The sequence below is a fragment of the Chrysemys picta genome, chromosome 2, assembly GCF_011386835.1.
Source record: "Chrysemys picta bellii isolate R12L10 chromosome 2, ASM1138683v2, whole genome shotgun sequence".
Lineage (NCBI taxonomy): Eukaryota > Metazoa > Chordata > Testudines > Emydidae > Chrysemys > Chrysemys picta.
In genome coordinates, this window is record NC_088792.1 from 149,279,259 (window position 1) to 149,305,046 (window position 25,788).

The following is a 25,788-nucleotide window of genomic DNA, read 5'->3' on the forward strand; positions in this document are numbered from 1 at the left end:
GTGTATGCAGATGTGCCTGGATATGCACAGCCCGGAAGTACATTGGACTGGGTCTACATACAGCTTGCAACTACATTTCCTGATGGGGAGAGCCGAAGCCTTAGTTCAGTGGAGCACTAGCGAGTTCATAGCTCAGGTGACGGCTATGCATATGCCAGGACTATGCGCCCCAGAACTCTGCAGCACACCTGTATGGTGGCATCACTTGTTGTTTACTCCAGTTAGGAGAATGGACAGAGGCAGCTGATGCTAAGTCTGCCAATGCAACCTCTTCAGGCACCCAGATGCCTGTTTCCAGAGGTTCAGGAGGGAATTCAGTCCGATGCGGCACCTTTCGCATTGTTTTACTCTCCTCTGCTTCACCGCCTCCCAGCACCGTGAATTCTGAAACTCTGAGGGAGATGCAGCGGGGTTTGTTCTACCCCTGGGAAACCCACTCTCCCCCCAACAAAGCCGAGCCCCCAAAATCTGAACCAATATTGCAGTTTATTTTATTTTTTTTTTAAAAAAAGCTCTGTACAAAATAGGTAAAAATCATTTCAGAGAGATCCTAATAATGTGTAAAGTGATGAGACAATACAGTTAAGGGGGTAAAAACCCACTAATTACAACCGGTCCTATGTACAGAAAGTGAGAGCTGTGTTAAAACAGACAGGTAGGGATATGCTGGAGAGTTCTTTGCTCTAGCAGTGGCTACGGCAAGAAGCAGCATGAATCTGTGGGTCATTGTTACCATCTAAAAAGGCAAGGGAGACAGTTTGACGGTTCAAAGAAGGCTCCAGTTTCCATGGAAGCACAAGAGTAGCAATCCCCATCTGCCTGAGTCACCCTAAGAGCCCAGGTTTGGAGAGGCAGGTGTCCATGATTCACACACGGTGTTCTGAGAAATCCCATTGTTGTCGCTGGCAGGGGAGAGAAAGCTACCAGTGATGAGAGACCCAGACTCGCTGAAACGAATGGCTAGTCTCATGGTGGGACGAAGAGCTCCTGTCCTATCAGAGCAGCCAGAGCGCCCTGCTCCGCCCACGTGGCACGTCAATCTCCTTGCTTCACAAGGACGTCAGACAGGTCCTCTACCCCCTCCAGCGTCAGATTCTGAAAAGGAGAGGAAACCAATTAGTTCTACAAGCCAGACTCTTCCCAGTGGAGACCACCATAGCCAGCCCACAGGAAAGCTGTTACCAACAGGTCACAACGGCACAGTCAAACTAGTCATGAGCCTAGTCTGCCCGGACTTCCAGCTTTGTACCTAGAACCGTCCCTAGGGTGGAACCATCTTAGAGTCACTGCCAAAGAGCCAACTTGCTTATTTCTTATCAGTGCATGGGAAACTGAATTAAAAACCCACAGCACAGAAGTGATGTTCAAAGCAAAGTGCAGGGTCTGAGCTAAGCCACCAGAAGACAGGGTGAAAGGCCAAATTCAAGCCATAAATCAAGACCAATGTGTTCGTTTCTGGATTAATAACCATCTCAAAGAGGATGCAGGAGTAAGCAGAGAGCCTCCAACAAGGACTTGAAGACGGGATTGATCAGCAAAGAAAGCTACAGCTTGGAAGTCAGAAAGCATAGGCATGAAAAGACAATTGCAAAATTCAAGCTGAATTAGACCTTGCAAAGGAAATTAAAGCAGTAAAAAAGTTCTTTGGTCATAAATAAAAAACCCAAGAAGAAAGGTGGGGTTGCTATGAAGCATCAGAGGAATGAAGTTCTGGAACAGCTTTCCAAGGGGAGCAGTGGGGGCAAAAAACCAAACTGGCTTCAAGACTGAGCTTGATAAGTTTATGGAGGGGATGGCTTGATGGGGCTGCCTACAATGGCACGTAGCCAATCTGTGACTCCTAGCAGCAAATATCCCCAGCGGACAGTGATAGGACACTAGACGGGGAGGGCTCTGAGCTACTGCAGAGAATTCTTTCCCGGGTGTCTGGCTGTTGGCCTTACCCACATGGAACTTTTGGGCCCAGCACCCCACCTCTTTCACTGACTGCTCCCTGCAGGCCCAGTGGGATTCATCGGAGTTGCTCAGCATTACACGCAGACACCATACTCACCTTTTCATTTGCCAAGTGTAAGAGGCAGGCAAACGCCAGGGGCACAGAGAGGTTCTGTGCCATCGCAGAAGGCAGTCTGCAAAACAGCCAAAGGGAGGGAGGTGGTTACATAGATAGCGGGAGCCTACACATTAGACACCAGTGATAGGGCATACTGGGGAGCCAGTGGGGGCTGGTTAAGTGAGTGACAGATCCTTCACCACTCTCGAGCTTTTCCTGTTTCTCACTAAGGAGACCAAAACCTCTCCCCCCGGGGGCCTCACCTCAGGCCTGCAGCTTCTTCACACCCAGCTCCGCAAACCCAGCCAGGAAGGACTCTGGGCCGAGAGGTGAGCAGACTCTGATCGACATTCAGCAACCCGAGCTGGAGATCAAGCTATCTCCACGCACAGCAGATGGGAGAGCTTCACACTGCGGCCAAGACATTCAGGGGATGCTACACCGCCATGAAGCACCCGCAGCTGGCCCATGGCTCAGCCTCAGGGGCTATAAAATGACAGTGTAGACCTTTGGGCTCAGCCCAAGCTCTGAGATCTGGGCAGAGGGAGGCTCCCAGAACCCAGCTTCCAGCCGGAGTCCGTCAGCTGACCTGGGGCAGCTGCAGGTGTTGCATTGCAGTGTACATATACCCTCTTCGGAGGCCAGTCCCTGTTCAGACTGACACCCCCTCGGTGTAAAAACCAAGCGCGACATTATCCCACCAGGGGGCAGATGGGGAGTTGGTAGGGAACACCCAGGATTCATCCAGAGGCTTGCAGCAGCACGTCTGATTCAGCGGCTTGCAGCCCTGGCACTGCAGGCCCTCTCTAGGAAGGGTCTCTATCCCCACGTACCTGTGAAGCAGATCTTTTGTGATGCCACTGAAGACCTTCTTGCCTGCTAGTGTTACAGAGTCAGTCTCCTTCTCTGCAACTTCATTCTGCTTCAGCAAGGGGAGGAAAGGCAGATAGTCAGAAACACGCAGGTCAGGGTGTTCACCCCAGGATTCCAGGTCTTTGCTTTCCCAGATATGAGCAAGCCAAAGATGCATCATGGAGGAGTCTCACACAGCTCCTTCTGAAAGGTGCCATCTTCTCTCCAGGGACAGTCTGGCCCCTTGAGGAGCCACGTGCATAGATCTGAAGCCCTCCCCAGGCCACATCAGCATGAGAGAAAGGGACTGGAGCGGAGAGCCTGGCCTTGGAGCTCCTACACTGAACACGACATTCTTGCCAGTGCGGGCAGGGTCGCGCTGAATGGGCTGCTTTACCCAACATTCAGGATCCCCCAGGGCTTGGTAAGGTGCTTGCTAGTAGCACCACAGAGATGCCTTGACTGGGAATCCAGTGGAATCAGCCAGCCACGTCACTACAGTGCAGAGGGAGGCCTGAGAAGGGGCTGTCAAGCTGGTACGCACATGGGTGGGTGGCCAGCCAGGGATGGCTGCTTTGGGATCTCCTTGCACTCACCTCTGCCCCCACCTGGTCCTTCTGCCCATCAGTCAGGAGGTCCCACATGGTCCGTTTTAGCCTCTTCATGTCCATCTTTTTGGCCGTCTTTGCATAATGAATTTCTATCTTATTCACCTGAAGGTACACATGCAGGGTGAGAAGGTGGTGAGAAAGCAGGGGGAGGGATAGTTCAGTGGTTTGAGCATTGGCCTGCTAAACCCAGGGTTGTGAGTTCAATCCTTGAGGGGGCCATTTAGGGATCTAGGGCAAAAAATCTGTCAGGGGCAGTACTTGGTCCTGCTAGTGAAGGCAGGGGACTGGACTCGATGACCTTTCAAGGTCCCTTCCAGCTCTATGAGATAGATAGGTATATCTCCATATTAAAAAGCAGCAGTGTCCTCAGACAAGCAGAAGTCTGTCAAGCTGACCAGAGAGCTGAGTCCAGCAGGATCCCCTCTCTGGGTGGTTTGGAGAGCATTATGCTACCGGATGGAGCACGGCAACCAGTTAGTCCCTGCGCCTCAGCATGCAGGCCTGTTCCGAACACAGCCCAAAGGCCTAGGCAGCGCAGCCTGACGGAAGTCTGCTCCATCCCACAGAGAGCTTTCCTTCCATGGGCCTCCTGCAGCTGGAGCCTCAGACTAGCTCCCCCACTCCCCTGCACTGGCCAGCAGCTTGCTACGGGAGCACACAGGGGGCTTCACTGCTCTCCAGGGCCGCAATCCACCCCGCAAGCTCAGAACTAACCCCGATAGTGCTCGGCCACATACCAGCTGGGGCCGCACAGGCAGCAGGCCAGTTCTTACCTTCTGTGGCTCAGCAACAAGGTTGGACTCGCCATATGTCGTGATGTCAACCCCAAGGGCCCTGCTGAGCTCACCAAACTGATCTGTCCCCCTCACGGTCAGTTCAAAGGGCCCACCCTGGCCCATGAAGCCAACGGGGTCGGGGTCGTCGTCACTATCAGCAGCCTGAGCAGATATTGGGGGGAAAAGAGAGATGCCTCATGCAGATGCCGTAGTCCGTGTCCTCCTTGCAAATCCCAACAGGAACATGCAGGTTTCCACACCCCCCACCACAGCTCAAATATCTACATCTATATCCACACACACACACACCGATGAACCATCTGCACCACATCACCAAAGCAGTACATGAGTACATGTTTTCCAGAGCTGGGAAATGCAAAGGGATGCCCGAGCTCACCCACCACAGGGGGCGTGACTGAATCGGCACAGGGTCTGTGAGGGCACTGAAGCAAGTCCACTGCATTTTTGAAGAGCCAAGGCAGAGAACTTGGAACAGGATCCTGAAACAGCTGGGAAGCCACTGGAGGCCTTGGAGGATGTGACAATTGTGTCGTGAGATGAGGGTCTGCACATATGGGAGAGGCCACAGGAGGGGCGGTGGCGGCCCGGCCTGGGGTTTCAGCAGATGGAGAGAGGCACATTTGCAAACATGGGAGCTGGCTAGTTCGGAGTCAGCGCAATTCCAAGTTTAGCGAGTGTGGAGGGATGAGGAGGCTCCTGCTGCCCAGAGAACGGTTACAACTGTGTCACCGGCAAGAGTCAGCTGCCGTTTCACTAGTGAAATCCGGTAAGCCTGGGGCTTTGTTAGCGCCTGGTTCAGCTCCCTCACAAGCAAGCAGGTGCCAAAGCCTGTCCAGGCAGTTCCACTCGTGGCACTGCAGGGACCACATTTGGATCGGTGAGAGCAGGCAGGCCTGTGTGGTGCTGGAGGCCGCTCTCCCAGGCGGATCTTTCCAGCTGGAGAGAGAGAGTATTTTCCACCAGACAGTACACAGCCAAGTGACACCCCCGCCCCACCTACCTTCAGTGCAGGACAGAAGTTGGAGGTGTCATTGGGGTTGTTGTAATCATACTCTCCAATCTCATCCTCTTGGTCAGACAAGCTGCTCTGCAGAGCCTTCCTCCACAGCTGCAGAGACAAGGCCAAGGGGGAGAAAAGGACACAGAGATCCTGAGCGCTGCCCAGACTAGCATCCAGACAGCCATATTCCCTTTCTCCTAGGCCCATGGCACGCCTCTTCCTCCCCAGGTCCATCCCAGCCCTCCTCCATTTATGCCTCTGCCCTCCCCTCCTCCTTGTGCACAGGGTGGGGAGCCCAGCACGCCTGGTATCAACAAGGCGGCAGGTTTAACCAGATGAGCTGAACACCTCCTTAGCGGACTGTCTCCTGCTGGAGGAGCGTTCGGTGCACCATGGGAGTCCCGCAGCCCACGGCACAGCGGGCAGGGCGGAAGAACCCAGTGGGGTTGGGAAGGGACTGTACCTTGATGGCTGGTTTGAGGGAGAGCCGGATGATGTTGTCAGGGTCATAGTGGAAGTCTTCAGGGAGTGTGGTGCTCTTCTTGTTCTGGTTGTCAAGAGTTGATTTGGACAGAGTTGTCGCTGCCTGTTTAAAGTCAACACCATATTACACCAGAGTCCCTGCCTCTCCTAGCCCAAGTACGTCCAGCCTATACACCAGGGAGCCATTTCAAAGAACTCCCTTGCTTGCCAGGGCATGGGAGCTCCGAGTTCCACACAGCACTGGAGCAAGCACACAAAGAGTTTGGAAGTGGGTCCTTGAAGCTCCATGTTCCAGAGAAGAGAATGGGGGATATTCAAGAGGACGCTCAATGCACCAGCAGAGAGCAAATGGGAAGACAACCAGCCTGGGGCTGGCACTATGGTGCCTTGATAGGCTCGAGCTGTGGGTCTCATCTGACAAGTAACTATGGGAAAAGGCACCTTTTCACTCAACATACCTGCCCTCCGTTATTCAGTCAGACCTGTTCACTTTAGTAACCACAATAAGCTTCTAATCCAGATTATTCTTGGGAGTCTCAAAAAGCGAACAGCTCTGGGATAGCAAGCTGGAATCTATGCTGGTGCCCCCACTGTACAGATCAGTTAGCCGTGTGCCACTGGCAGCTCTGCACACTGCCTTCGCTGACCCCTGGGCAGCTCCCTGCCTGCAGCGGCATAAGCCAGGAAGAATCCAGCATGACTTCCAGGATACAGGGCTAGCAGAGAAAGTCTCTACTGTCATTTGATCTGGAGTGAGGAACACCCCCAGGGCTGACTTTAGAGTCTAGTTCACAGCAGAACCCCATTTTAAAAATTTGCTAATGGCTTGTACTAAAGAGACTCCCCGTGTCGCAGAGGAGGGAGCAGAAAACAGCCAGGCGCCCGTGGCAACCCAGTACATACCCTAGTCTTACGGAAACGCATTGTGAAGTCAATATCCTCATCAAAGTCGAGTTCGAAGACTTTCTTTGTGTTCCTCTTCCTGCCCCCCTTCTCAGCGCCTGTGTCCACTGCAGAAAGGGAGGCTATAGTCAATGCTCAGCACTTTGGGGGAGGAGAATCAAGTGCTGCTACCTTTACTTCTCAGACAGTGTTCCTAGCCTTCTGAGGACCTTTCCAAGCAGATCACCCACACCCAGATATTCTGGAGCTAAAGGAAAGGAAGATGGTATATGCTCCGCTTTGTCAGTGGAGCTTTTCTGTGAACTAACAGAGGCACTGGAGTTTTCATTCTAGATTTAGTATTTTAAAGGGCTGTTTGTCTTTCTAAAGAAGCACAAGCAGAAAATGCAGTTGAGCTTTGTTGTGTTGGAGGGAGGTTGCAGGCTAAACTGGGGTAGATATTTAAACTGGTATCCCCTATGGCTGCACTAGGACAGGACCTAGGTAGTATGCTATTACCCCTCACCCCATACCAAGCTAGTCTTCCCCCTAGACAGAGAGCGCTCCTCCTAAACTGGCTGGAAGAGTGACTGGAGAGCAGCGCACAGTGGTCTCTACCCTGATAGATGGCTTTCTAGCCATTGAGTAGTGACTGTCTCTAGACACACCAAAAGTTTATGATAATTAGATCCACTTTCTGAACTGCATCCTATAAATACATACGTTTATGATGAGGCTTAAAGCGCCAGTGCTCTGGGCCGGCCCACATCAACATGGTGCGGGGGCTGAAGTAGGAATACTCTCCAGGTTTCACAGAGAGATGGAGGCACATGGTCCCGATGTCTCCTTCCGCAAGGGGAATTACGTCCTTACTGAAAGAGCACCCCCCCAAATCGGTTATAATCCATGCAAAAAACCACCACCACACACTACAGTAGCCCAGGAGCTAGCCAGTACGTGCATGCATCACTGTCGGATGGCATCAGTCCTGTTCAGATATGGGTCATTTCCCCCTCCGGTGGCTAGTACAGTATAAAAGCCTTAACACAGACAACCCTTGAGATCGAGCAGGTGGGGAGCAGTGGCTTCTAATCCCTACACCTCTTACTCACTGTCTTGCTGTTGGTTGTAGAGGCACACCCAAAAATAATACAAGTTAGCTGACTTGCCAACAGGGGTTCTGGGATTTGGGGAGCAGATGGCGATTTGCCATGTTGCTCCCTAAGGAGGTACAGGATTAGCAGCTGAATAAGGGTGATTTCCCTAGCTTCATTCCCTTTCATCTCATTCCATCCCATCCCAATAGATGCCCACCACAGATGGTGGAAAGGGGTTTTTACTTTCCTCCTTCTGAAGTCCGCAGGGGGTAAGGACAGATGTTTTGGCTCTAGCCAAGGGAACGGTCTGGACATGTTGCAGTCCCTGCCGCACATGTTTGGGGCTGTCAACTCCCAGCTACAAAAACCATCTCCGGACATGGCAGTCAGATTGTTGATGTAGGGAAGGATGCCTCTCCCTTTCGAGGTGCTTTGCACAAGATCAGGGACTGGTGGCCAACAGACTGAAGTGACTTGAATTGAAGTAACAAATACTCTGGTGTGACATACAGCCAAATTCTAACCTTCATTAACAAAGCTCAACCACCTGAATACCTTCAGCACCGATGGTTCTGGTGATTCACAGCAGGGAGGGTTGGGGTGGGGGACCGGGAGAAAGTTAAAACCATTTTAATTGCATTTGACCTTTAAAAACAGTGCTGGGAGACCCTTTAGAGAACTGTGCCGCTTACTTTTAACCTGGAGAACATACTGGATGGATGCTGGCCTGGTTGGATCATTAACTGGGATCCTAGTTTTCCATGATGATAAAAAAAATCTCTAATAAAAAAACCGAAACAAAAACTATACAAAGCCGTGTCTTTCCGCAAATAAAATGAAAGACTGAACTTTCGTTTCCCTAGCTACATTATATAGAGGTATCAGTTCAACACAATATTTTAGAACCCCGTTTATCCAAACCTCTGTTATCCAGCTGTCTGTATTAACCAAACCACCAGCCGCCTGAGCCCCACCACTGTCGGTTCGGTTAATACGGAGAGCCGGTCAATGAAGGCGCGGATAAACGGGGTTCTACTGTGTTTTTATTTTTTCATTTTTACTTGAAAGATTCTCTGTAAAAGCGCAAATTTCGTGTTTTTCTGTGGCGAACGGATTTCTAGGATCCCTGGTCACCAAGTCCCATTTCTGTCTCTCGGTGGGGGAAAGAAAAGATTAGAGCTAGAGTCCTATAACGAGAAGATAGGCCATTAGTCTACTTGGTTCACAGATACCACCTGCACAGTAAGCAAGCTCTGCTTGTAAACTTCATTGCCTCAGGAAACCTATCATCAAAACACTGTTGTCCGACATGGCAATCCTGAACTGGAGGCTGTGGCTAGGTGGCAAACCCCAGCTGCAGACCAAAGCAATACCACGTACCTCATGCTCTCACGCACCATCCTGCAGGCCTCCAGCTTGTCTGAAAAGTCCCCAACATCCCCTGCTACCGTCCTATCTGGCATGTCTGCATCAAAGTCATCCTCCTCTAGGGCATCAGCACAGTCTGCAGGGTCATAATCCACCTCTGCGTTGATATCATAGACTTGGTCGCTTTTCTTAAATTTATCCAGCAGAGCGGACACTGACTGCAGAACAGAAAGAGCAGGTCACTCACTCACAGAAAGGATTCAATACCAAACCCTGGGCCTCCAAGGCAAAATAGGACACCTATCACAGGGCTTAACACATTTACTCCAGAATATAAACCCTACTCTGGGCCTAGTACTCGGAGAGAATGGACTAATTAAAAACCTGAAGGGGATTGGTTATCCAGAGAACGGTCGCTTCAGAGAATCCCAGACCCAGGTAACCTGCTCATCCTTGGAGCCTTAGTCCTGTAGATTAAATGCTATAGGATGTCAGCCTCAGGGAATAGAGAGGGGAAAGAAATTGTTAAGAAACTGAAGAACTAAACTGAGGTGATGCCTCCTGAATGGAACATATCCTCAGGCACACACAGACCATTTGAGCCCAGAGTACATCACCTTCCTCCCAATCTAGAAGGACAAGAATTGATCCCATCTTGTACTCAGTATGTGTTTTCTCAGTACCTCAAGATGCAAGAGGAATCAACCTCTCTGCTCCACACCAATGGGTGCGGATTACAATAATCCTAGGGAATCCTTTGGCAAAGGCGAGGGCCTTAATAAGATGCCTGAATGGCGTGTATTTCTCCAGAGACATCCCTTCAAATAGTTTCAAACCCTCTTTTCTGTTTAAAAGTAGGTCAGATGCTTGAGTGAGTCCCAGAATTCTAGTTGCTAAGATGCACCACAGGGAAATACTGCATACCACTTCCCTGTCCGGTTCCGGCAGAATAGCACCAACCCACAAAGCAAGTCTCCCTTTCCTTTCCAGCCTGCAGAGAGATCTTTGACAGAGGAAGCTGAGCACACTGGGAACAACTCCCATATCATGCTCTGCACTGACCTAATATGAGCAGCTTGCTAACAGACCTACCTCATTATGGGAGTCACTGTCCCAGTGAGAAAGCTGGAAGCCACTCAATGTAGGGCAGATGGGGCGCTGTTCGATGCACTGCAGCAGGATAGCTAGAGACCACGAAAGCAGTAAGGAGATATTATGAACAGGGTTAATGATCAGTAATTAACCTAAACAACCAACATCAAATAACCTGGATTTATACTACTGCTGTGGTGACCGTACCTCAAATATGGATGAGCATTTCAGAACACACACATGGGAGTTGAAGGTTGGAGAAGAAACCTATTGCCCCACCGCTGAGTGATTAACCCAGGAAATAAATGCCTGAAGCCACACTATGTTTATTTTCACCTACACTGGCTCTGATTTTACGGTTTAAGCCTAAAAAGCAGCAGGAATAAAGAAACCTACCCTAAAATCCACACCATGCATCAAATGTAGGAACATCTCCCCCTAAGCAATACATGCATGACAGCATCAAAGGGTTAACCAGGCGGGGGGGCAGAATTAGATAACCGAAGCAAGAATGAAGTCAGCTGAGACCAAAATGTTAACAGATGATCCAACCAGCGAAGGGAACATAGTGCCTGTTGCACTGCGAGATAACGAGCATAAGAACTTTATTAGGGGGTTACGTGGGATGAAACGGGAGCCTGGAGGAGTCCAGAGTTCACAGTTATTACTTCCACCTACACTTCAGGTCTGCCACTTTCACAGGAGTAGAGCTCGGGGACTCCAATGTCTCAGAAGATGGGAGCGGCGTGACCTTGGAATCCAACAGGAGCTCACAGCGATAGCTGTGGGTGTGCAGGGTGCTGAGAAAGATGCCAACCGTGCTGCACTCATCGAAGGAGGCTGCTGTCTTCTGGAACATGGGATCGACCTGCACATGGACACAAAGCAAGAAGAATCAAGGAACAGAGGTGGAGGGAAAACAGATGATGGATGGACACAAGACCCCATCACAGAGAAGCTCTAAATAGAGACATGAGCTTCACACTCACACTTGGGTTAACTAGTGCAGAGTTGTCTTGCTGTCGAATTTGAAGCACACCAGTACGGGAGGGACAGGGTGGAGACAGATGAGAGACTTGCTATGACAGTAGAGTGCAGAGATAGGCAAGAGGAAAGCATATGAATGCTACAGCCTGACACAAGACTGCCATGTTGAGAAGAGGAGTTACATGGGGGTGAGGAAGGAGAAGTGTCTATCTGGCGCAGGGTTGAGTAGAACAATTGCTACATGAAGACTCCAGGGCAGTATTCCCCACCTCACTTCTGCAATCTGCCTCAGAGATGTTTATGTTATTCAGGTTCTGTTCGATTGTTTTGTACGAGTGCTTCTTCTTTGTCTGGAGCTTCTTGGCAGCTTCAGTACCGGCAGCAGCTCCATCTATAAAAAGGAGAATTACTGCAGAGGCTGTCTCTAGAGCAATGTAGCTACCAATGGTGAGAGTTTGACTCTTCTTGGAAAGTGGTGGGTTGAGAGTACATCAAACATAGACCCGACCCACTCATGCCTTTCTAAATCTCTGCCTCCTCTTCTATTACCTCAAGCCTTAGACTAAGAGGGGTTGTGTGTGTTTGGGTTTTACCAGGAGTTACCACAAAAATCAGGGAGCAGGTTCAAGAGTTTTGAAAAATCTCCTCAGAATTACTACAAAAATAATTCTAGGTTTATTTAAAAATCTGATAGCAAAAGGCAGTACTCAAACCCACTGGGCAGGCGCCGCAGAGATGCAGATAAGAAAATTTCCTTTGATGCACAGAATCCAGCTCCATCCTCCATAAAATCTCTTCCCATTTAGATTAGTTTGTGAGAATTAACACACTTCTTCTTGCACGCACTGGTGAGAATATCATCTCTGATTTCACATGGTGCAACCCCACATCAGCTGACAGTGTAGGAACTAAGTGACATGAGTCCCTGGGCTCAGCTGAAGCTGCTTCGGTGTAACAGACAGCATTTTGTCTGTACAACTTGTAGCTCCTGATCTCCCTGCTCACCCAGACCAACACAAGGAGAAGACAAGTTCTAAACTTCACTAGCCATTACTGACTAGGGAACACAGGCCTAGACAAGTCAGAAACCAAAGTCCCTTCAACTGATCAAATTAACCCCAAAATAGCCATATAGTACCTACTCATAGCAAAGCCTTCACTACACTAAACGAAAGCAGGGAGCACAAACCAGACTGGATCAGCACTAGACATTTGGGGAAATCCTTTAAATTATTTCTTATTCAACTGCATTTAGATGCCTAAACTAACAGGGAACCAGAAACCCATGTCATTCGGCCCATCCCCTACTGCCTGTGTAATGGGAAGCTGAAAAAGACATTGCACAAACATGCTAGAGCAATCTGGATTCATCCAGCTTGCTTAGAAAGACAGGTCTACCATAAATAGATCAGACCATTAGTCCATATGGCTCAATAAGCTACTTCCATCTGTGGCCAATACCTGCACACAAAACTGTCCCATAATGCACCTGACCAGTGATACGATGCTGATGATCACAGAGGGCGTGGGAAATCCGGGGCAGTGAATGTATCCTAAGGATTAGATTCCATTATTTTTATTTTAGCTTTTATGACTACAAAAGTTACTGGGCATAAAATTATCCATATTGGGTATGTCTGGATTCCCAGCAAAGGGAAGTTATATAAAATAATTAAAGGCTGTGTTTCCTTTTGTTGACTAATCTGTCTCTCAACAGGACATTCTGCTTTTGTAGCACAAGACAGGATGAAGACAAGGGGGTGCTTCCTCTTATGATTTTGAATCTCTCAGTCAGACCACTCTGCCAGAATAAGTAACCCCAGTACTCACACTCAGCTCAGAGCAGAGAGAAAGGTCTAGCAGGCTGAACACAGGACTTGGGAGTCAGGAGATTTGGGTTCTAATCCCACCTCTGTCACTGATTTACTGTGTGAATTTTTAGTCACTTCCCTCCATTTTCCCATCCCTAAAAAGGGCCTGGAAGTCTACAGATGCTGCGTAAGCATAAGATTGTTATGTGGGGGCCCTGCACCAGTATTTGGAGTTATGACTGTTCCAACTCCCTTGATTAGTACATCAAAATAAAAGCAGCAAGCAGCACACCTGCCCCCTGGCCGTCCACATCCTTTGTAGGTGCTGAGTCTTTTCCCAACCCTCCAAGGACCTTGTATACATCTGCATGGACAGCATCCACTCTCACCGCATAGATCTTTGTGCTGGCATCCAGGGTGCCGGCTGCTATCTGTGAAACAGACCGAACAGAACACACAATCAGAAAGGATCTAATCTCATGGGAATAAATTGCTTTCAGAGAAAGCAAACAAAATGTGAGTTGCAGAACTGAAATTTTGGTGAGAACATCTATTTTTATATTCCCAATGTGGCTGGAGACCAGCAAAAAGCGAAAGTAGAATGTGCCAAGCTGAAACGTACAAGAGTGGCCATGCGGCCGGACAAAGTCCATGTTCCATTCCATCAGCACGACCGGAGATGGATTCCTTTTGTAAAAAGGAGACATTATGAGCATGAATCACCGCAGTGCATTTCTGTTCAGCCACACTGGGCTCTTCCATCCCTTTTCCTTCCCCAAAACACAGCTCTTCAGTAATGTTGCTGTGGATCCTACGGAATTTGTTTCTCACCCACCCTATGCGCTACTGCTGTGACCCATTCTATGGAATCGAATGTCACAGTCCTCTCTGTCAGCATGAGCTTCATACATGGAGGTCAAACTTAGTTACAGTCAGGCCACCATTACCCTATGACTCAGGCACACCGGAACTCTGCATTTGGTGCTGTTCTCCCACCTGTCTTGCACACCTCATTTTAGCTAAAAGTTACAGAAGTCAAATGATCGCTCTTATTCCCCCCACTTTCAAAACAGAAAGTTATAGCTCCATCTCCTGCCAGTGCCAGCGGGTCCAGCTCAGCTTTGCTTTGAGGATTCTCAGTGACGACGTATCTTTGTAGTGTCTATCTGCAACTGAGTCCAACTTTATTGTATGTTGTTGCTGAAAGTTTCATTAATTAACTGCTTCTCCTTGTCCCTCTCCCGCCCGTTACAATTTCACCCCATGCTACCAGAGACAGTGTCACTTGTACTTCTGCTGTACTGAATTCTACCCAGATTTTTTACCCTGTAGTGCCCTTCAGCAAATACCATCTCTTACCCTAAGCCCAGCTCCCTAAGCCCACCTGATGCTTCGTAAAGATTGGGGAGATGTGGGGGGTTGATGCTTCCCAGGATGCGTAGGACAGTGAGACACCTCTACCGCCTGCCCTTAGCACAAGGAACTAGGGCTTTGGAGCGGAGCCCGGAGCTGGAGCGAGGAGCAGCTCCGGAGCAGTGGAGCTGCAGTTTTTTGCCTGGAGCTGGAGCGGAGCCAGAGCACAGCTCCAAAGCCCTGCAAGGAACCCTTGCCAGTACCTGCTATGGGTCAGTTCCTCAACACCACCAGCCTCTGGCAACATAAGACCAGCCATACTGGGTCAGACCAAAGGTCCAACTAGCCCAGTATCCTGTCTTCTGACAGTGGCCAAGGCCAGGTGCTTCAGAGGGAATGAACAGAACAGGGCAAGTATCAAACAGAGGCATCTCCTGTCGCCCAGTCCCAGCTTCTGGCACTCCAAGAGCATGGAGTTGTGTCTCCTACCATCTTGGCAAATAGTCATTGATGGACCTATCCTCCATGAACTTATCTAGGTTTTTTTTTAACCCTGTTATCCTCTTGGCCTTCACAGCATCTCCTGACAACACGTTTCACAGGTTGATTGTGAGTTGTGTGAAGAAATACTTCCTTTTGTTTGTTTTAAACCTGCTGCCTATTAATTTCATCTGGCAACCCCTGGTTCTCGTCTTATGTAACAGTTAGTCAATTTTTCCATACCACTCATGATTTTATAGACCTTTATCATATCCCCCTTAGTCATGTTTTTTCCAATCTCAGCAGTCCCAGTCTTTTTAAACTCTCCTTATACAGAAGCTGTTCCATACCCCTAATCATTTTTGTTGCCCTTCTCTGTACCTTTCCCTAATTCCAATACATCTTTTTTGAGATGGGGCAACCGGAACTGCAGGGAGTACCCTGGATTTATACAGTGGCATGAGGATATTTACCATTTTATTATCTATCCCTTTCCTAGCGGTACCTAACATTGTTAGCTTTTTTGACCACCACTACCGATTAAGCGGACGTATTCAGAGAACTGTCCACAATGACTCCAAGCTTTCTTGAGTGGTAAGAGCTAATTTAAACCCCATCATTTTGTATGTATAGTTGGGATTATATTTTCCAATGTGCATTACTTTGCACTTATCAACATGGAATTTCATCTGCCATTTTGTTGCCCAGTCACCCACTTTCGTAAGATCCCTTTGTAACTCTCTGCAGTCCAACAGGTAAATAAGTGTCTCCTGCCTGATTATGACCACTAGTGTGACACAAGGTTTGAGTCAACATCTTACATGACACCCCATGGCGAACGAGTAAGTAGACACCAGATTGAGGGGATCCCTGTAACCCTTGGTAAATTGCTCTGCAATTTGGTACAGGGCATGTTTTTGACAGGAATTCCTCCTTGGCTGAAGTGGAATTGTAATCTCTCCTGTGCAGGCTCTTCCTTCCCCAAGTCTAGCAGAGTCCTCAGAAAAGGAGCAGTGCAGAGAAAACCACCAGAGAGGCATTTACTGAAGCCTTCTTTATAATCTGTGTTTTGCTTCCAGAACACTCGTGCAGACTCCCATCAACATGGCTTGTGGAGTCTGACATCTGCCCTGACAGGCAAGTATCTTACTGTTACCAGCAAGCAGCAATGCCCACTGGAAAGCACAACGCCCACCTCCAGATCTGGACTCTGTTCTGCCAGTGACTTGCCATGTGTCCCTAGACAAATCACTGCCCCAGTTACTCAGGCTCGCCCTGCACAGTGGGGTTAAGATCATCTGCCCACCCCTACAAAGTACCTGGAGATCAGAGGAAGAAAAGCACTCAAGATACAAAGTACTATTCTCAGGGTCACCAGACCCCCTGCTATTTAAATCATGACTGAGAATCCCCTACCCACACCTTGCCCAAGTGAATATTCTGCTGGGCTTCCTCTAAAGAAAACTGTTCCTCCTTTTGTCTCCTCCCATCATATCCCTGGTTTCCTCCCTGCTGTCCATCTACTCCAGTCTAATTCACTCCGCCTTCAAGTCTCAGACCAAACTCCTTTCGGTATGGCCTTACCACTGGCCTCTAATGTCAAAATAAGGACTTCAGGAAACCTTGCAAGCCTTTCCCTGATAAATTAACCCTGGTTTCTGTGGGCTTAATTCTGCTCGATTATAACAGTGCAGAAATCTCACTGATTTCACTGGTGTAACAGAAGAGAATTTGGCCCTATCGAATTCTATTAGGAGTTACTGTCCAGTCATTTCCATCACCTGTCCTAACCAGGAACAGCAGAGGGGTTCCCATCCAGTCTTCCCTCTTATTTTTTACATCCATGTGCAGAATGAATTTTGTTACGTGCACCAATATGGAGGTGATGTGTGGCAGGAGTGGGGCCAAGGGGTTTGGAGTCTGAAAGGGGGCTCAGGGCTGGGGCAGAGGGTTGGAGTCCAGGGGGTGAGGCCGGGGATGAGGGGTTTGGGGTGCGGGAGGGGGCTCAGGGCTAGGATTGGGGTGTGAGAGGGTGAGGGCTCTGGTTGGGGGTGCAAGCTCTGGGATGGGGCCAGGGATGAGAGATTTGGGGTGTGGGAGGGGGCTCAGGGCTGGGGATTGGGGTGCGGGGGGATGAGGGCTCTGGCTATAGGTGTGGGCTCTGGGGTGGGGCCGGGGAGGAGGGGTTTGGGGTGCAGGCTGCCCCAGGGCTGTGACGGGGAGAGAGGACTCCCCCCAGCCCTCTCTTGACGCAGCAGCTCCGGGCGAGGTGAGAGGCGCCTCTCCCAACCTGCACCGCCCTTGATAGCCTGCTGCGCAGCCATGCAGCTTACAGGGAACTTAGTTCCCATCTGCCTGCATTATGCCCATTTGAGGTTCAGGCAGGAATTAACAAGAGGTCTCTCTGTTCCAGGAGGGAGCAAGAGACAGAGTACTGCACCAAGCTGGCAGCAGCCATCCCCCTCACCTTGAAGTTGGTCAGTTCGGAGTCCTTCTGTTTGAGTATCTCTGCCATGTAGTCTATAAGGTGCAGGCCAAACGCATTCTTCGTGGTGATTCTCTGAAACACAGCACATAAGCAGCTTCTATTATTGAAAAATCATGTCCTTCAATCCACAGTGACATGAGCAACTCTTGGTGGGGAATCTCATCAACAGGGGTCTTTGGAAATCATTCTAGGCCCGACACTGTTCACCATTGTCATCAATGATCAAAAAATAAATATAAAATCACAGCTAATAAAAATCGGTGGATGACACAAAGATTGGCAGAGGTAAATAAGGAGGATGATAGGGCAGTCACACCGTGATCTGTATCCCTTGGGAGGCTGGGCCTATTCAAACAAACTGTGTCTTAATGCAGATCCATTCCAGCAGCCAGTTATTCTCCATTTTCTAGTTGTGCATTTGATTTTTCCTTCCTACATGCAGTACTTTGCTCATCTTTCTTGAATTTCATCTGGTTGATTTCAGCCCAAATCAGCAAGGTCATTTTGAATTCTAGCCCTGACCTCCATCCTGCAAGTATGGCTGACATTTTTTGTTCCTAGATATATGACCTTCCATTTGGCCACACTGAAGTGTTTGTTTGCTTTTACCCAGCAATCCAAATCACTCTGCAGTGAGCTGTCCTGTTCATTATTTGCCAGTCCCCCAATCTTTGAATTATCTGCAAACTATCAGTAATGATTTTATTTCTTTCAGGACACTAATAAAACATGTTAAATAGTGTATGGCCAAGAACCGATCCCAGCAGAACCTCACTAGAATCACCCTCACTCGATGATGATTCCCCATTTACAATTACATTGAGACCTATTAGTTAACCAGTTTTTAAACCATTTAGTATGTGCCAAGTTGATTCTCTATCATTCTAGATTTTTAATCAAAGTGTCATGCGGTAATCAAGTCAAATGCCTTACAGAAGGCTATTACAGCAACACTACCCCCTTTATCAGCTAAACTTGTCCTCTTCTCAAAAGACAGATCTTGTCAAACTAACTTCATTTTCCATAAACCTCTTGATTGGCTTTAGTTACGTTACACTTCAACATAACTAATTCTTTATTAATCTAGTCCACATTAGACTCCAAAGTGGCAGACTGTATCCTAGAAAGAAGTGACTGAAAAGGATTTAGGAGTCTATTGGACAAGCAACTAAACACAAAGTCCCAGCGCAACAAGCCTGTGGCCGAAAGGGCTAATGAGATGTTTGGATTTATAACCAGAGGAGTAGGAGTAGAGATGATTTTTACCTCTGTGTACCACATTGGTGGAGCAGATACTGGAATACTGCATCCAGTTCTGGTGTCCACATTTTAGACAAGATGTTGAATAACTGGAAAGGGTGCAGAAGAGAACCACAAAACAGCCAGAGAAAAAGCCTCACAGGTAGAAACAAAGAGCTGTCTGTTTAGCTGATGAGAAAGGAGATTGAGAGGTGAATTGATCACTTACAGGGAAAAAAATACTGGGTGTGATACTGCACCCCTTATTCATCATAGAGTTATTATGATATGATTATGGCATAATTATGATGCATTTTATACAGGATGGGTCATGTAAGGGGTCATTGGAAAAGTTATGATTTGCTGAATATGATTATCCTATTTGTATGCATGTATCATTTTTGTATCTGAAGGTATGAATATTGACTGTGCATCTGTATTTCAAATGTGCTGTCTCTGGGTGACACGCACAGTTAGCCTTTCAGGTACAACAATGAAGAAGCTACACAGTGCTGATGGCCCGTCAGCAAAGACAATGGGCTAATGAAGAGTTTAGCCAGCCCGTAAGTAATGGCTGTTATGACTCAGCAAGGGCATGTGGCCAGACCACATGATACTGAACTCCGTTTTGGGTACCTGTATTTTTCCATAAACTGGGCTGGAAACTGTTTTTGGAAAAAAGGATTCCCACCATATCTTAAAGCTATATAAGGTGGGGTGTGACATCATCTAGTAGTCTCACTTCCCACACAAGAAAACTCCTGGAAACACTTGTGGAAGAAAGACTAAACTGGGGGAAGTGCTGGTCCCATGCTCAAGGGATTTCTAGCCTGTGCATGGAAACCTGGTGGACTGCTTGTATCATCAGCCAGGGTGAGAAATTGCTAATTCATATCCAATCTATCTAGTACGTTACGCTTAGTTTGTGGTTTTGTTTATTTATAAGTGATAGCAAACAGATCAAAGCAGATTACCTAGTAATCTATCTTTTGTAGTTAATAAACTTGTTTTTTGCTTTATCTAAATCAGTGTGCTTTTGAGTGAAGTGTCTGGCGAAAAATCTCAGCTTTGTGTACAAAGGCTGTTGCATATTCCTCTCCACATCGAGGGAGAGGGGAACTGGGTAATAAATTCATACTGGTCAGAGTTTTGATCAGAGCAGGACAGTACAGCTCTGGGGTCTTAGGCTGGGGATTATTTTGGCTGTAGCCTCTCTATTGTTGGTTCATGCAGTGGCTGGCCAGAGCCTGCATGTAACTGCAGCTGGGTGTTACTCTGCCTGTGTGAATGCTGGTGGGAGTGTAGGACTGAGAACAGTCTGCAGCTTGTCACAGAAGCACAGTTTGAGAGGGAACCCAGGCTGGTGAGTCAGAGGGCTCAGTGCTACCCCAGTTCCAGGTGGCACCCTGGGGGGAACGTGTCACATTGGGTAGTAATGGGCTCTTTAGTCTAATGGAGAAAGGCAGAACAAGGACCAACGGCTGGAAGCTGAAACCAACCAAATTCAAATTAGAAACACAGGACACATTTTTAGCACTAAGGGTGATGATTACCAAGGGAAGTGGTGGATTCTCCATCTCAGAGTCTTTACATCAAGACTGGATGCTTTTCTGGAATACATGCTGGAGACGATGATAGAGCTGTGTGGGTGGGGTTGTGTTTTCTGTACCTCATATGTACTTCCGTTTACCTGTTTGATATGATCCTGCCTGATTGCACAGAATCAAATCAAAGGAGGCTGTTAGAGATGAAGGAAAGAGGAAACAAAATAATAAGAGATAAGGCTCCTTAAGGGAACAGTGAGGGGAGCTATTAACTGGGAATTGCCTGGTAATATTTACTCTTCCCAGACCAGAACCTAGGAAGATGGGGAATTGAATACTGGCTAGGAAAGATGGGAGGGATTGAGCAGGTTATCAGCAGCAAGTGGAGATGCTCCTCTGACGGACACAGAAACTGCAGCAAGCATGCTGTCTCTCTCAACCCAGAGATGGAGATAATGAATGTCACACATGCTTTAGCCAAGTTATTTTCCTCAATATAGTGGGAACTTGGTGAAACATAACAGCCTGTGATAATCTAGATCTTAAGATGGTTACAGAAAACTTTGTTTGATAGCATTCTGTCTGGCGAGAAATCACTTATCAGTAGTTGTGGCTGTGAAATCCTCATTTCTTTATTCTTTTATCTTTATGGTCCCCACATCTCTATTGTTTGTCTGTATGGTCTCTGTCTGGTTCTTCAATTGTTTCTGTCTGTTACATAATTAATTTTCTTAGGTGTAAATTAACTAAGGTGGTGGGGTATGATTGGTTAGAGAATTTTATTACAATATGTTAGGATTGGTTAGTAAAATTTTAGTAAAAATGATTGGTTATGGTGTACCTAAGCAGGACTCAAGTTTCACTATATAAACTGGGATCCAAAAGGAAGTTCTTTGGGAACCAACTCCAGGACACAGCCCCAAAGAGCTGCCAGACCTCACCACTCTGCTAATGACACTGTGCAGAAACTGGAGTCCCCCAGATGACCTGATCCTGACTGGCTAGCAAGAAAAGTTCGCCTGTCTTATTGGGAGTGGTGAGCATTGTATGTGTAGCCTGTGCATTCCATTTTGGCGATTGTTAATAAATAGAAGTAGGATATTACTGTGTAAGGCTCTTTCACTCGTAAAAGACCCCATCTTCTGGATGCAAAAGATTAAGCCCTGCATCAAGAGGGAATGGGTGTTTGCCCGGAGCCTATGGAGGAGTAGAGTTAGAGTGCCTAAATTAAGAGGGTTATGTCTGAGCCCTAGGAACAGGGTAAAGTTGGGTGCCCTAGAGCGTGCAAGTGACAGTGAATTTTGTGCAGGTAACACAGGGGCTTTCCACTAGTTTATTTGTATTGTTATAGCACCTAGGAGCTCTAGCCATGGGTCAGGGCTCCGTTGTGTTAGAAGATACACAAAAAGACAGTCCCGGCTTTGAAGCTTACAACTTTGGGCTTACAACTGAAGGCTGCATTCTTCACTTCCAGGCTCAAACTTGGGAGTTATTGAGTCTGTTGCTAAACATCCCAGAAACGACAGCCTTGAGCATATGCCTAAGAGTCCCAAACTTCACCACCCCCAGCAGGCTACACTATGTCCTTCTTTGGGTTGTGTTTGGGTGTGATCTGCATGTGTAAAGTTGCCCCACTTGAAGAACTGGCTTTCTTCAAAGTTGGCTTATTGCGCTACATGCAGAACTACTTTCACTTACGTTCTCTGTTGACAGCTTGATGCAGGTGGAGTAGTGATCTGAAATCTGGGTGTTTGTCAGTTTCGGGATCACGGGTAGGGAGGTTTCTGCCAGCCTAAAGAAACAAGCAAGAACGTCTGCTTTAGAGAGCACGGCCCGACGAGAGCTCCCGCCTGGGTAGCAATGCATGAGAAAGCAGCTGTAACTTAGAAACGCCTCCTCACCCCGAGTCCCTGGCCTTTCGCACAACTCCACCTGTATATTTACTCAGCCCCACCGAGTCTGGTACTAACACAGCCCAGGGCATTTCCTGCAGGCAATAATCAAACCTGGATAGAGCTGCTTCATAAGTCACTCTGACCTGCTGGAAGGGGACTGCACAGAGAGGGGCGAGTCAGTGCTGCTGAGCTGCAGATCGATGACCCTGGAGCGTCGGCGCTGCTTCCGTTCCTGTTCGTCGTCGTTCCCCGGGAAGCTGGCTAGCACCGGGGTGTTCGAGGTGCTGACATGCTGCCGCTTGGTGCTTGGGGACACGAACACGCCATCGGAGGAGGCGCTCTGGCTGCGACCAGTGGTGTGGGGCGCTGACGTGCTCATCTTCACTGCAGGGGAGAGCAGAGAAATACAGAGAAGGCAGGTGATGAGCTAAAGAGACATTAACCTCAGCTCTCCGGCCAGCGCCCCACTAACCGCCCTGGGACAGCTCCTCCCCCCCTCCTGGGAGCCCCCCCAGCGCCCCACCTCCCTCAGCCCCCCACTAACTGCCCCGGGACAGCTCCTCCCCCCTCCTGGGAGCCTCCTCAGCGCCCCACTTCCCTCAGCCCCCCACTAACCGCCCCGGGACAGCTCCTACCCCCCACTCCTGGGAGCCCCCTCAGCGCCCCACCTCCCTCAGCCCCCCACTAACCGCCCCGGGACAGCTCCTCCCCCATCCTGGGAGCCCCCTCAGCGCCCCACTTCCCTCAGCCCCCCACTAACCGCCCCGGGACAGCTCCTCCCCCATCCTGGGAGCCCCCTCAGCGCCCCACTTCCCTCAGCCCCCCACTAACCGCCCCGGGACAGCTCCTCCCCCATCCTGGGAGCCCCCTCAGCGCCCCACCTCCCTCAGCCCCCCACTAACCGCCCTGGGACAGCTCCTCCCCCCCTCCTGGGAGCCCCCTCAGCCCCCCACCTCCCTCAGCCCCCCACTAACCGCCCCGAGACAGCTCCTACCCCCCACTCCTGGGAGCCCCCTCAGCCCCCCACCTCCCTCAGCCCCCCACTAACCGCCCCGAGACAGCTCCTCCCCCCCCAGCTCCCTTCCGCCAAGCCAGCGGGAGTGACTCGGATGGGGGGGGGGGGGTGGTGGCCGTCACCCCCCCGCCGGCAGGACCCGGCTGCTCCGAACCGCGCTCACTGGGGGCGGGGCCTCCACCCGTTCGCTGCCGCGCGCGCCCGGCCCGGCCCGGCCCGTCACTCACCGGCCCAGCCGCTTTCCTCCGCTTCCCGGTTTGAATCGGCCCGCGCGGACACTGCGCAGGCGCGGTTCGGGTGACGTCGCAGCGACGGGGGCCGAGAGGCGGCGCGGGGCTGGGGGCCCCTCCCGAGTGCCTGAGCCTGGGCGGCCCCGGGCCTGGCCGCTGCGTCCGGCAGCCGGCAGCGCGGGGGAAGGCGGGGCTGCGGGTCGGGAGCGCGGAGCTCTGGGTGTGGGAGGTTTATACCGCATCTGCCCGCGCCTGGCTCACCCCGGCCAGCGTCACCGGCCGGGTCCCCGTCCCCGTCCCCAGGGCAGCCTCTGCGATCGCCCCGCCCCGCCCCGCCCCGGTCTGGCAGCAGTGTGATAAATCGGGAGCGTAACAAACACTTTCCTCCTGGGTTGTGTTTTCTAACCAGACAACCAACCTCAGCCTCCATTACTGAGGGACAAGCTCCGCTCCTTGATCTATTTTGCTTTCCACAACCAAATCTTTGCACAGCTTTTCGTGAGCGATGGACCCGAGTCCTCGGAGTCTAATATCTAAACTGTATTGTTACATCTCTCCACCTAGGCTTGGGTTGTTGCTGACTGTGTACTCTATGGAGCATATGACTTTAAAAACAAACTTTGTATTTGTGGATAATCTAAGCCTTATGCCGAGATGCTCTTTTCCCAACCTATATATTAGGTAACTTTTTTAACATCAGCTTTAATACAATTTTACATTAGTCCCAGGAGGAACATAGCCCCAGTTTGGGACTGTTTAGGGTTGGCAAATAGCCAGTTATTCTAGCTGGCTTCTCGTACCTCCCTCGCCGTGTTATAGTTTCCTGTACCTAGTGGGAGGTAAGGAAGGTTGGGATTTTCCAAGGAGGTGTTGGGAGATGGACAGTGAACTCCCTTGGGCTCCTCTGAAAAGGCGGCCTGAATGCCGGAGGTGGGAGTGAGAGGAGAGAAAATGGCCCATGACTGGGAGGGAAGCTGGGTGGGCTGGATAGGTGCCCACTCCGTGGAGCACCCAGGGGAAAAAATTAGCAGGTGCTTAGCACCCACCTGCTATAGAGCTGCAGCTCCACCCAGGGCTCAGTAGTTCCCAGGCAGCCCTGCCCCCACTGATCAGTTTGTAGATGGCTGAGTTAATTGCCTATGAGCTGTTCAACTTTTGTAGCCCCTGGGCTTGCTGCAGTAGAGGCTGACCCAGCCCTGGTCCAGCAGCCTCGGGAGCTGCTCCAGCCAGGGTTAGGGGTGAGTGAGGGGGGAGCGCAGGGATCCCTCTCAGGGGCAGGGGGTATAGTAGGCAAGGGGAGGCTGTGCCCCCACCCCTTGGCTAGCGTGGCTCCTGGAGGGGTTCAGGGCTGGTGGGGCGGCTGGGGACACGTGAGCACCGGGATGGGGGTGCAGTGACTGCGCTGCCAGGCCTCCTGAGCACCAGGACTCTGGGACTGCGCTGCCCAGACACCAGGGGCTGGGGGTGCTGTGGCTGCAGCACACCAGGGCTGGGGCCTTGCACCACCTCCCCTGGCCCTCCGGCACTGGGGCCAGGGGGCCGCAGTGGGGGTTCTTTGGTGTCCTGCAAGGGAGGGGGAGGTAGAAGGAGAGGGAAAGGGGGCAGGGCCTGGGGCAGAAGGGGAGGGTCTGGGGGTTAGCCTCCCCGGGCAGCTGGGTCACTGCCCACCTATGCTCCCTCTGCTCTGCCCAAGCCCAGCCTGATCAGCAGCGGAGAGACCCACCTGCTACCTAGATCTCCTGGGCAAGCTCCAGCTCCCAGCTGGCTCCAACTGCAGGCAGCACTGGGTGAGTCCTGTTTCAGGCAGAGGGAGCCTGGCTAGGGAGGCCCACTGCAGTGTTGGGAGAGCAGGAGGGGAGTCCACCCTGGGTGCAGTTTGGGGTGGGGGAGCCTGCAAAGTCACTGTCGCTGCCTTCCCCCATTTCTGCCAGTGCCGAGCTGCTCTGCTCTGCCTAGGTGGGAAAGTGTCTGTCCTCAGGGGTGCTGTTTCCTGGGGGGGGAAAACTGTCCTGGCCCCTCCCAGGATAGTGAAAAACTGGGGACAAATTTGTCTCTCTCATCCCTCCTGTGCACCCAGCATCCTTTATCCAAAATACTCATTTGGCACTGAAGTTAAATAGGTGTTAACAAAATCAGACAAAACAGAGGTTTCAAAGTGTGATTTAAAATCCCTTCCCCTCTCCTTTGCTCAATTTTCTGTCTCTTGACTCATGTGAATGATATCATTTCACTAGTTCTCCTGGTATCATAGGCTTTGTCTGGACTAGCATTTGTATTCCTGTAGTAATTGATTGCCAATTGCTTGTTAAGTGACTGTGGATGCTAATCTAGACACAAACATTTGCAAAGTATCAGGACATGGTGGCTCAGCCTCAAGCAAACCACAAAACTTGTGCCCCAGAACAAACATTTGGGCAGGGAGGGATAGCTCAGTGTTTTGAGCATTGGCCTGATAAACCCAGGGTTGTGAGTTTGATCCTTGAGGGGACCATTTAGGGAACTGGGATAAAA

The 25,788-nt window shown here is 50.0% G+C and overlaps 1 protein-coding gene across 7 annotated transcripts; it reads right to left on the reverse strand.

Moving 5' to 3' along the window:
• Window positions 1-469: 469 nt before the first annotated feature.
• NCAPH (non-SMC condensin I complex subunit H) lies at window positions 470-23,722 on the reverse strand. Of its 7 annotated transcripts, none has more exons than XR_010598587.1 (18): window positions 23,275-23,722; window positions 22,176-22,416; window positions 21,836-21,929; window positions 17,334-17,426; window positions 13,326-13,464; window positions 11,492-11,613; window positions 10,914-11,103; window positions 10,236-10,327; window positions 9,156-9,361; window positions 7,402-7,550; window positions 6,700-6,946; window positions 5,777-5,899; window positions 5,314-5,421; window positions 4,290-4,454; window positions 3,502-3,618; window positions 2,887-2,972; window positions 2,054-2,129; window positions 470-1,095 (listed from the first exon to the last, which is right to left on the reverse strand). XR_010598587.1 is itself a non-coding variant. In XM_024110477.3 (18 exons), the coding sequence occupies exons 2-18, from the start codon at window positions 22,409-22,411 to the stop codon at window positions 1,036-1,038; spliced, it is 2,166 nt and encodes a 721-aa protein (XP_023966245.2). In that variant the 5' UTR covers window positions 22,412-22,416; window positions 23,275-23,562; the 3' UTR covers window positions 470-1,035. The 7 variants fall into 7 exon arrangements, 6 of the variants coding, with proteins under 6 accessions (XP_023966245.2, XP_005279287.2, XP_065440399.1 ...); XM_024110477.3 differs by having other exon boundaries at window positions 2,887-2,975; window positions 6,700-6,806; window positions 23,275-23,562; XM_005279230.4 differs by having other exon boundaries at window positions 6,700-6,806; window positions 23,275-23,560.
• Window positions 23,723-25,788: the final 2,066 nt, after the last annotated feature.